We start from the raw sequence: 12,176 nt of genomic DNA on the forward strand, positions 1-12,176 counted from the left end.
GTTTCAGCCAAAATGTAAACAAGCTTTAAACCTTTATAACTCTGCACAGAATAAATCTAGAGCAAAAAATAAGGTACCATTAGAAAGTACTAACCTTCGGCTTTGCAATGATGTAGGTTTCATGATTTTGTTGACTATCACTGGATGGGCAGTGCCGTTAGAAGTGAGCGATCTAAAATCACTTTTTCGCTCACACACCATTACCTTCGCTCACACACCATTACCAAATGCCAACCTCATTCTGATAATAATACTATAAACATATATGAACACTGCACATATGATAAACACCCACTCTGTGTTCAATGAGGCAGGTAAAAGGCACTGTAATTGCCCGCACTTCACTGCCACATCAGCGGTGTTGTAATCACTATTTTTCGTTCACACACCATTACCAAATGCCAACCTCATTCTGATAATAATACTATAAACATATATGAACACTGCACATACGATAAACACCCACCCTGTGTTCACTGAGGCAGGTAAAAGGCACTGTAATTGCCCGCACTTCACTGCCACATCAGCGGTGTTGTAATCACTATTTTTCACTCACACACCATTACCAAATGCCAACCTCATTCTGATAATAATACTATAAACATATATGAACACTGCACATACGATAAACACCCACTCTGTATTCACTAAGGCAGGTAAAAGGCACTGTAATTGCCCGCACTTCACTGCCACATCAGAGGTGTTGTCACTCACACAGCTGGACAGATACTGATGCGTGTTGGTCAGGGGTGGGGTGGGGGGCCCGGGGGGTGGGAGGTGGGGGCCCGGGGGGTGGGAGGAGGGAGGTGGGGGTCGGCTGGAGTGAAAGAACTTAATAGCTACTCTCCCTTGAAACAACTGGCGCACGGAAAAAACGCGGGGTATTCAAAATATTCACAAACATTCGAGAATGACACCCGCGGTTTGGTCCAGTTTTTGCAATGTCATTCTGAGATGACACCCGCGGTTAAAGGGTTAAGTAAGACTCCAGAAAAGCTGATATGGAAAATTTGGGTAAACAATCTAGAAAAATACAATGATAACAGAAAGACAGTTCAATTTTAGAAAGAGAAAATCTTGTGTTACTAATCTATTAAGCTACTATGACAGTTGCAGAAACATTACAGAAAAGAGAAGGATGGGTAGATGGTATTTATTTAGATTTCAAGAAAGCATTAGACAGCATACTGCACCAAAGACTTTCATGTACACTGTACCATCAAGGAAGAATCCAAGGTAACCTGTACCGTTGGATGCAGGATTTTCTCAGAAAAAGGGAAAAGAGAACAGTACTAAGGGGATATTACTCATCATGGAGACAAGTGACCAGTGGAGTTCCACAGGGCTCAGTGCTGGCACCAATTATGTTCTTAGTATATATAAATGACCCAGACAGCAACACTGGAAATGGAAGCTATCTAAATATGTTTGCTGATGATGCAAAAGTACAAAGGAGAATTACTAACACAGACTCTTGCAGAGGGCTACAAGAAGTTACAGAAGCTTCATGAATGGAGATATAGATGGCAAATGGAATTTAATGTGGACAAATGCCATATAATTAAGTCTGGTAAAAGTGGAAAAAGACCAGACTGGGATTATAAGCATGGACGTTCAACCCTATACATATCAGAGAAGGAGAAGGACCTAGCAGTGATTATTAATAACAGACTATCTCCAGCTAACCACATCAATGAAAAGGTATGGGACATGTACACATTGCTTGCTAATATGAGAATAGCATTCACATACAGTAATCCCTCCAATATCCGGACGCCCATTTTCCGGACATCCCCAACAACCGGACATTTTCTTCCCGGGATCCAAAATTCCCAAAATGGGCCAAAAACCGCAAAAAAATTCGAAAAAAATCCGACTTTATCCCGCCCGTAATTTGAAGTTGGCGCGCGCGGCGCAGGCCAGCTGTGTTCTGATGCATTGTTCTGCCGACGTCCGCTAGAGCGCCCCTGCATCCTCCCCACTTACCACCCGTCTCTTGTTGTGTGTGCACGCTCGTCGTCATGGCTGCCCACGTGCTCGTTTTTATGGTGGTGCCTTACCTGCTGCAAGCTCTCCTGCTGCTCTCGTGCCTCTCCTTCGTGTGTGTGATGATGGCCCCATCCCCTGAAAAGAGAAAGAGAGTGGTTTTGACTCTGGAGAAGAAGAAGAAGATATTGGACAAGGTGGATGCGGGATGGTCTACCTCACGTATCTTCTGTGAATTCAACCTGGCCCCGGTCTACTTTGTTTGATATCAAGAGATCCCGCAACAAATAGTACATGACTGACTTCTCGTTGAAAAGCAAACGCAATGTGGAGAGGAAGGTGATGTATACTCCCAAGTATGCAGAAGTCGACCGCTTTACGTTGATTTGGTATAGACAGCAATGTGCTTCTGGTGTGATGGTGCATGGCACGGAGCTGAAGGCTGCTGCTGAGAAATTTGCAAGGCTTCATGACGCCCTAGACTTCAAGGCATCCAAAGGTTGGCTCTTCGCGTTCAAGTTACGACGTGGCCTCACCAACCATAAGTCTCATGGCGAAGCTTTGGACGCCAATGAGGACGGAGTAGATGAGTTTCAGCAGAAGGTGAAGCGCTTGATTGACAGGGAGGGCTTAACTCTCGGTCAAGTCTACAACGCCGACAAAACTGGCTTATTCTATCGCTCTTTGCCTACGAACAGTCTAGCCGAGGAGACAGAGAAGCGTGTACCTGGCCGCAAGCTCTGCAAGCAACGGATATCTGCTTTGTGTTGTGCCAATGCTAACAGCATGCACCGGCTCAAGACCGTCATTGTTGGCCGCGCAAAGCAGCCTCGGTGTCTTCGTGGGGTGATGGATGTCGTTCCTGTCATCTGGTACCACTCCTTGAAGGCATGGTTCACAGCCCAGATCTTCAAAGACTGCTTCAACCACCATTTCGTCAAGGAGGTCATCCATTACCAGACGGAGAAACTCGGAATCCCACGCGACCAGGTAAAGGCCCTCCTTCTCCTCGACAATGCACCTGCCCACCCGTGTGACAAGAAGTTGGTGGCTGAGAATGGGCGCATTAGGTGAATGTTTCTGCCACCTAATACTACTGCTCTCATCCACCCAATGGATCAAGGAGTGATCATGGCAACGAAGAGGCTGTACCGACAGAAGTTCCTGGATGAGGTGATGGTTGTTCTCGAGGACGAGCGCAGGGAGGGACAGGACACGCAAGGCCAGTGGACTTTGGAAAACCTTCGTCGCTACAACATCAAGTCTGCAATCTACAACTGGGCCAGTGCATGGAAGGAAACCCCTGTCAAGACTCTAGAAAATGGTAGGTCTCGTCTGCTTCTCGGACCGGATGTGGAGTACGATTTCCTAGTTTTTGACGTGGATGACTTCCATGCACGTCTACGTGCGCATGGCAACAATGTTCATGTGGACAAAGTGGGTGAGTGGTTGGATGATGACAAGGGCGATCCTGGGTATCAGACCATGTCTGATATCGAGATTGCATCTTCAGTTGCAAGTGTCAGTACCCAGCTTGAAGATTCCGACGAGGACGGCGACGATGATGCGGACTCCTCTCAGCGTGACACTACTCCAGCCATCCCCAAGCTGAGCGCACTCCGGGAACACCTAGAGTTCGTTCTGGACTACCTGGAGCACCCAGACTGTGACAGGGAGATGGGGCCCTTGGGACTTGTGGAGGAAGTTCGCGCTTTCAGGCAGCGCATCATTAATCGTCAAAATCGTCGTTCCTTGCGTCAATCAAGAATTGACAGCTTTTACAGGCCTGTGACCCCCGCTGTGCCCAGACCTGGCTCCACTCCATTACCTCTCCAAGACAGGCCCTCATGCTCTGAGCCACAGCCCAGCACATCAGGCATGGTGGAGTCACCACTCTACATGAGTTTGCGCCTCTCTTCAGAGTCGTCTGCAGTGGGTACGCCATCACCACGACCCAGCGACGCACCCCTAGGTCACCTGCATGTGCTACTCTCAGACTCTGTCAGTGATTAAACGCCAAGAACTTCTCCACTAGACCACACGGGAATTTACAGTGTTGTGCAGTGAAAAAAAAAAAAAAAAAAAAACAGTGCATAGTGTTAAGGAATTTGAGTTATGAGTAAAAAGACAAAGATTTAATGGACTGTAAATGTAACATAAATTAACTTGAGTGTATTTTGTGTGTGTGTATGCCCCGACAGAGGATCGTGTGGCAAGAGTGAAAGATGAGTTTTGGGCGAGTGTAGAAGCGTGTATGGACAAGTTTGAGAGGAGCGAGAGAGTGCTGTTGATTGGAGACATGAATGGCAAAGTTGGGAATGTACGAGTGGATGGAGTGGTTGGTCAGTGGGGTGTGCCAGCTGACGTAGATGGGAATGGAAGTGCTTTGGTGGACATCTGTGCTTGCAAGGGGTTGGCAATAGCCAACACCTACTTTCGGCATAAGATGATCCACCGGTATACATGGAGAGTAATGAGGAGGATGGATGGTGAACTTGTTGAATGAAAGGCAATGATAGACTACGTGTGTGTGGATGAGCGAATGAAAAGACAAGTGTTGGATGCAAGAGTGTGGAGAGGGTGGGGGAATGGAGTCTCGGACCATCACTTAGTGATGGCCAAGGTAGAGCTGCAAAGAAAGTGGTTGAGGAGACGAAGGGGAAGACAGGAGGAAGCAACTCCTGTGAGAAGAGTGGAGAAATTGCAAGATAGTGAGAAAATGATAGAGTATAAGAGCATAGTGGAAGAAAGACTGGGAAGGTATGAGCTAGAGCAGATGGAAGGGGTGGAAAACGTATGTAAGATATTCACGGAAGAGATAGGCGCAGCGTGTGAGGCGGTTTGTGGAGTTAGGAGGAGATGCAAGGGTGTGCAAGGGACAGCATGGTGGAATGATGAGGTGAAACGAGCTGTGGAACAAAAGAAGAAGGCATATAGTGAATGGTTAGCGAGTAGAGGTAGGGGAGAAGATGAGAGAGAGAAGAGAGAGGTATATGTGAGCAGGAGAAGGGAGGTTGAGAGACTGGTGAAGGAGAGTAAAAAGAAAGTGGATGAGGAGTTTGGGAGGAATCTGAGTGAGAAATGGAGGGAGAGTAAGAAATTGTTTTGGAAGGAGGTAAAGAAAGTAAGGCAGTGTGAAAGGGGAAATAGCAGGGGAGTGAAAGATAGGAATAATAGATTGTTGGTGGAGAAGAGAGAGAAACTGAGGAGATGGAAGGAGCACTTTGAGGATTTGTTGAATGTGGAGAGTGAGAGCAGTGCGAGTATAAGTGGTTGGGGAATGGCTGGGAGAAGAAGAGATGAGAGGAGGGAGGAAGAGATAAGAAGGGCGGAAGTAGTGGAAGCGATGAAGAATATTAAGTTGGGAAAGGCCCCAGGAATTGATGGAGTGTGTGGTGAAATGCTTAGGTATGGGGGTGAGATTGTTGTGAAGTGGATATGGAAGTTGTGTAGATTGGCTTGGGAAGAGGGAAGGGTTCCAGAGGACTGGAAATCAGGTATAATTGTTCCTTTATACAAAGGAAAAGGAGAGAGAAGTATGTGGTAACCATAGGGGTATTTGCCTACTTAGTGTGACTGGTAAAATATATGGTAGAATACTCATTGATAGGGTTAGGCATATGACAGAGGAGCTAGTTGGAGAAGAACAAGGGGGATTTAGGAAGGGAAAAGGGTGTGTAGATCAGATATTTGTTCTAAGATGTTTAGTGGAGAAGTATCTAGAGAAGGGAAGGAAAGTGTATGCTGCCTTTATGGACTTGGAGAAAGCTTATGACAGAATAGATAGGCAAGGTATGTGGAAGGTATTAAGAATATATGGAGTGGAGGGGAAATTGCTGAGTGCTGTGAAGAGTATGTACGAGGGAGCTAGGGTTACGGTGCGAGTGGATGGTGAGCTGAGTGAGTTCTTTGATCTCAATGTGGGACTGAAACAGGGTTGTGTGATGTCTCCATGGCTGTTTAATATATACATGGATGGGGTTGTAAAGGAGGTGCAGGGTAGGGCAGTGGATGTGGGGGTGGCTCTAATGAATGAGGGTGAGATTTGGAAGCTTCCGGTGTTGCTGTTTGCTGATGATACAGTACTGTTGAGTGAAGATGAATGGGAGTTGCAAGGTTTGGTGAATGAATTTGGGAGAGTGTGTAGGAGGAGGAATCTGAAAGTTAATGTAAACAAAAGTAAAGTTATGGTGTTTGAGAGGAATGAAGTCACAGAGTGTGCAGTGAGGTTGGATGGTGAGGATATGGAGAATGTGAGTGCATTCAAGTACTTGGGTAGTGTGATGAGTAAGGTTGAAACTTTGGGGGATGAAGTGCGTGAAAGGGTACAGCAGGGAAGGAAGGTTGTTGGTACACTGAAAGCAGTGATGAGAAATAGGGAGGTGAGTATGGAAGTTAAGAAGTCACTGCATGATAGTATTGTGATCCCTACCCTGACGTATGGAAGCGAGGCATGGACCTTGCAAGAGGGGAACAAGTCAAGAGTGAGAGCAGTGGAAATGAGTTACTTGAGAGGAGCATGTGGAGTGACGTGGAGGGACAGGTTGACGAATGAAGAAGTGAAGGAACGCTGTGGGGTGTATGTGGATGTGGTTGAGAAGATTAGGAGAAATACACTGAGGTGGTTTGGACATGAGAAGAGAATGGAGAATGAAAGACTGACTAAGAGGGTGTATGTAGGTGAGGTGGAGGGAGGGAGAGGGAGAGGTAGACCGAGGATGAGGTGGAGGGATGGAGTTGAGAGGTATATGAGGGAGGGGGGGGTGAGTTGGGGGGAGGGTAGTCAAATGGTGGGTGACAGAGCGACTTGGAGGTGTTTTGTCTGCGGCCACCCTTTGCGGGATTAGGGCGTCGGGCTATAGATAGATAGATAGATAGTATTTTGTTTAGAAAATGGTTTTATGAGTGGAAAGACTTAAAGTGCAGAGTGCAACACTTATTTCATTAAGGTACAATGGAGCGCAAGTAAGACAAGAGTGCGCAGTGTTAACAGAATGGAATTCTGAGTGCAAATGACTAAGTTCTGTGCAAGACTTCATGAACAGTGTACTGGAAGTGCTTCAGGAAATCCTTCTTACTGTCAGAGTCTGAGAGGAGGCGGGTTATTTATCGAGATGGCCAGGGACTTACTGTAAGTACCCAGAATGTTTCATATTGTACTGTATTGTATTTTCCATACTTACCTCTAACACCTCATTTCAATCTTTTATGTCCCTTACTGGTGTGAATAATGTCTTAGGTGCTATGCATGTGCAGTAGGGAGGTGTTTTTCTGAGTTAGGCTAGGTTAGGGTCCATAACTACCAGTCCAGGAGCCAGGGACTTTTTGTAAGTACCCAGAATGTTTTATATTGTATAAACCTACCTCTAAAACCTCATTTTATGGTTCTTTTGCATTTATTTCAGTCTTTTATGTCCTTTATTGGTGTGATTTAGGTCTTAAACAGGAGCTATGCATGTCCAGAGGGAGTTGTATAGGTGTTTTTCTGAGTTAGGGTCCATAAGTACAAGTCCAGGAGTCTGGGGCCCAATATCCGGACAGGATCACTATCCGGACATGCCTTTGGCTCTATTACATCGGATATTGGAGGGATCACTGTATATAAATGAAGACATGATGACAAAGACAATAACATCATTCACCTGGCCAACCCTGGAGTATGCATCAGTAGTCTGGGGTGACTGACCATGATTGCTAGCAACTTTTTGGCAGGTTTTCCTGGTCATCCGGCAGTTTCTGCTCTTTCGGCACCTGCTTGATCCCGAAGCTGGTGAATGAGAGGACTTTACTGTATGTGCCTAACTAAAATCAAACTGATGTGATATCAATACGAATGTGCTTGGATAGAATAATTATAATGTATGGTTGGAAACTGAGGGAAAAAATTTGGTGGTGGTGTGCTGCTTATGACTCATAAAAAAACACTGCCAGAAAAGATAGATCTAGGAAATAACAAAGTAGAGGTGATAGGGGAGGAAACACAAGAAGATCAAGGCAAAGCCTGGATACAGTTAAACACTGGATACAGTAACAACTGTCTCATGTCAGATAATAATGTACTTTTAGTCAGAAGAAAGGGTCCTTCATGCCAGATAATGTCAAAGATTTTATGCTTACTGTCAGATACCATTTTAATTCAGGCATTGGCTATGCCACATAATGTCGCACACTGGATAATGCAGCGCTGGATAATCAAGAGTTTACTGTAGTTTGAAGTATTTTCTGTATATATGGCTCAATCGGTAGAGAGGTGGCCTGCAGTCCTACCGGACCCAGGTTCAACTCCCTGCTGGGGTGGGGAACAGTTTAACCCCTTAACCGCGGGGCGTCACTTTCGTGACGCTTGGGAACAAGGGATCATACCGCGGGGCGTCACTTTTGTGATTCTGTGTTATTTTGAATTCACCCGGGCTTTCAAGTGGTGGTTTGTATCATCTATCAGTACTGCCAATGTCCAACACTAGTCAGCACTCCTAATCTCATCTGTACTCCTATCCATTGTTGACAATTTAGCCATTTCTCCCCGTTCTTGACTCCCCTCCCTACCCCCCCCTCCATTACCCTATCCTCTCGCCCGCCCGGCCGTGCTACGCTAAGTAAATCTTCCCTGGAATTTTTCACTGATTTCATCCATTGAAATAAGCCCTATGCCCAATTCTTATACCAAATAATATATACAAAAAAGAAATAAGGTAAGTGATAGTGCCATACACCTGGAATTGGCTAATTATCACCTGACAACACCTCATGTGCACTCGTTCGCTAGTTTTTGCTGTTTATTTCCCCTTGAAATATGCCGTATAATCTATTTTCGTAATAAATATACATATAAGGAGGGAAGGGAGAAGCCTAAGTGATATTTAACATTCACCTGGAACTACCTAATTTATAATGTATTGTCTAGATTTCCTGCCAATCATTTCACTGCTATATATTAGCTGCTGTCAAGAGGCTAACGTTGGCAGTAATGCATTTCCCTAGGTAGGCCACCACCCCTGCCCACCCTTATCAGTTCACTCTCATCTTCCAATGTGAAGGTACGTCTGTTTGCTCCTGCTAACTTCAGGCACTTTTCACCCCCATCCAAAGGGTCCTGTGACCTTTACCCCCTACTAAACCTCGTGTGGAAAGAGGTAAAGGGCTGACAATTGATAAAAGAGTGACTACAATCTTTCTATTGAGTAAAACAGTGCAAGTGGAATTGTAAATAATGTGTAAACAGCAAGTGAACGTAATGAATGTAAATATACATGAACAGTGGAAAATAGTTTTATAAGTTACTTCAAGTGACAGTGCATAACACAGTGTAAATAAAATAGAAATGTAAATAACGTAAATAAAATAGAGAACGTAAATAGAAACGTAAATGAGTAGTATTATAAGAATAAGAGAATATACCCTAGGAGTAATGAAAGTGAAAGTTTCACTCTAGCATGTATGAATACTATGAGTTATGAGAGTGAAGGTGAAAGTGACATTCACTCTCAATGCCAGTGTACAGGACGAGAAAGTGAATGCAACGTATTTTACTGAAAGAAACTGAACCCCTACAGTGACAATAAACTAATACTACTGAAGGAAACTTATGGATAAAGACTGTAGATATATGTAAGTGTTATATAGTAATAGAAATATAAAGTGTGAGGGGTTTTATGAATAATAAATGACAGAATACCAACAGCGAAGTAGCGCAAGTGGGAAGGTCATACGCGCTCGTAATTTTCATTGCTTTCACAGTGGTTTTTATTTGGAGTATGGATCCCAAACTACTTGATAATCATAGAGTAGTGTTTATAGTGTTAATATCTGGCTGTGGTAATCATATTACGGGTTGTTGGGAAGTGTAAAGTGGAGACTTCGTTACCCAACTACAGAGGTCTCCACAAGTCCTACGGTAATCGACGAAGGCTCAACAAATATCCCAGGAGAAAGCTGAAGGTATGTGCCATAGGCATATGTAATTTTAATATTCTAGGACTAATAACTGATTTTTGGTAAATATTTTTTGAGTCTGTCGAAGCCCGAATAACCACGTGGGACACGCAAAACATTGGGAAACATGCCCGCGGTGGAAGGGTTAAGGATTTGAATTTCATAAAAATCAGACTTTACTGATCTACTAGAAGACCTGCCGACAGGTCGTAAAAATACTCCCGCTAATACCAATACACCAGTCCTGTATAAGACAGTCCTAGCATGTATTCAATATGGACAGTGGGTGTTAGTGCTGAAGTGGTAACATGTAGAGGTGTATGGAATGCAGGGACTACTGGGCCTTGGGAGAAGGCTGTGATGCCTATGGCCAGAGTTGGACACATAAAAAAGAAAAAAGAAAACGAACCTGCTGACACTTTTCTTCTATGGCACTTCCATCACAGATTGACTCCTTCCCCCCCTTGAGGTCATTAATCTCCCATAGGGGTCATTAATACTTCCACATGTCATTTGCAATGGAAGCATCATCGATGAAAAGTGTTAGCAAATGATAAAATACAGACTCTGTCTCTTCGTCGCATTGGTGCATCTTTATCATTCATCTATCGCTACTTCAATGGTCACTGCTCCTCTGAACTGTGCTTGCATCCCTCCATCACTACAGCAGGCATGTAGCACCCATCCAGCAACAAAATGAGACTCTCGTCCCTTTTCTGTCCAACTCTCTAAGGGTTAAGCCACACCAGATGCAACAAGCGGGAAGACTTGAGCAGGGAGGGATGAGGCGACACAAAAAAAACTCACTAAATCCTTTGGCTAGCCACACTGCCACACTGAATGAGCAGGGAGGTTTGTCGCAACGTTCACCCTCTACGCTCATCGCTGCGTGATGCAGCATGTTCCAAAATGTCGCACACTGCCTAGTGATATTCCCAGGCACGTCTGCAACGATGAACAGCTTCTGACCATCTGCCATGTGCCAGGTTGCTGCTTCCTATTTGAAGAAGTATCGCACTAATGCTCAATTTGCCGCTCATCGTTCGACACTGCCTCCCTGCTCATCGCGTCCAGTGCGGCTGTACACTAATGCAAGAAATAATCATTGCTCCCAGTCCTTCATATATGTAACAGGTCAATTCTGAACATGTCTTCCTGTCTGTACAGTAATCCTTTGATTATCCTGGCGGTCCGTAACTGGCCATGCTCCATATCCATTCATTAGGCCTTAGCGCTATTATACCTGTATCCAAATTCACTTGTCCGTAACCAGATATAAAAGTTCCGGCTTCAGTGGCCTACAAAGTATATATAAAAAAAAAAAAAAAAAAAAAAAAAAAAAAAAAAAAAAGTCCATTGTGTGGGTCACTGGCCTCTGTCTACGCACAAGTAATAGAGCATAACCCCAGGCTGAGCGAAAATGGCTATCCTGATCAAAGGGTAACATACCGGCAGTGTGCGAGGAAGACAGAGCATAACCCACAAGCTGAGTGAGAATGGCTGTTTGGATCCCTACCTTAAGGTTGAAATCCCCCAGCCACCCCCGGCCTCTCTGTCCACAAGCGGGTAATAGACCGTAACCCACAAGATTAATGAGAATGGGTGTATGGATCCCTACCATATGGTCAAAATCCCTCAGCAACTCCAATCACCAAAAACATACCGGCAGTACACGGGGAAAACATACGTAACCTACAAGCAGTGTGAGAATGGGTGTATGGCTCCCCACCTTATGGTGGAAATCCCCCAGCCACCCCAATCACCGATAACACTCCGGCAGTGCATGAGGAAGACACAGTGTAACCCACAAGCTGAGCGAGAATGGCTGTACGGATCCCTACCAAATGGTCGAAATCCCCCTGGTCACCTGGATTAGTTGGAAACTACTGGCCATGCATGGCCATCTACCCCCTTACTGAATGGTCAAAGTTGCACCATCATCTGGACCGCTCAGCCACTCCTTAAGTCCGCAATGTACAGGGACCCAGTGTTTCTGTCATGCTGCAACATTTGCCTGGGCAAGTGTGGATAGAGACATGACAATGCCATACACTCCCAAGCACTACCGAACCTCAGTTCCCGCCTTTATCTCTCCACGTGTAGATGTGCTTGGCTGAGGTTAAACAATGGCAGCTTCCATTGTTGCATTTGTGGTGGTGTCCTACCTTCTGCAGGCCTTAATTCTCCTCCATGGTGTTCTCGTGTGTGTAATGATGGCCCCACCATCACCCGAGAAACACAAGAGGAGAGTTTTGACT

The 12,176-nt window shown here is 45.1% G+C and overlaps 1 protein-coding gene across 1 annotated transcript in view; it reads right to left on the reverse strand.

Moving 5' to 3' along the window:
* LOC145401213 (zinc finger MYND domain-containing protein 11) overlaps window positions 1-12,176 on the reverse strand; it is a 643,482-nt gene that overhangs the window by 606,540 nt on the left and 24,766 nt on the right. Inside the window, exon 2 of the mRNA XM_080273521.1 lies at window positions 2,061-2,124. Within this exon, the coding sequence (XP_080129647.1) occupies window positions 2,061-2,121 (61 nt within the window). The 5' untranslated portion in view covers window positions 2,122-2,124. The remainder of the gene's footprint in view (window positions 1-2,060; window positions 2,125-12,176) is intronic.

Source organism: Coenobita brevimanus, chromosome 55 (assembly GCF_032717465.1).
Source record: "Coenobita brevimanus isolate Jiangsu-jjx chromosome 55, ASM3271746v2, whole genome shotgun sequence".
Classification (NCBI taxonomy): domain Eukaryota; kingdom Metazoa; phylum Arthropoda; class Malacostraca; order Decapoda; family Coenobitidae; genus Coenobita; species Coenobita brevimanus.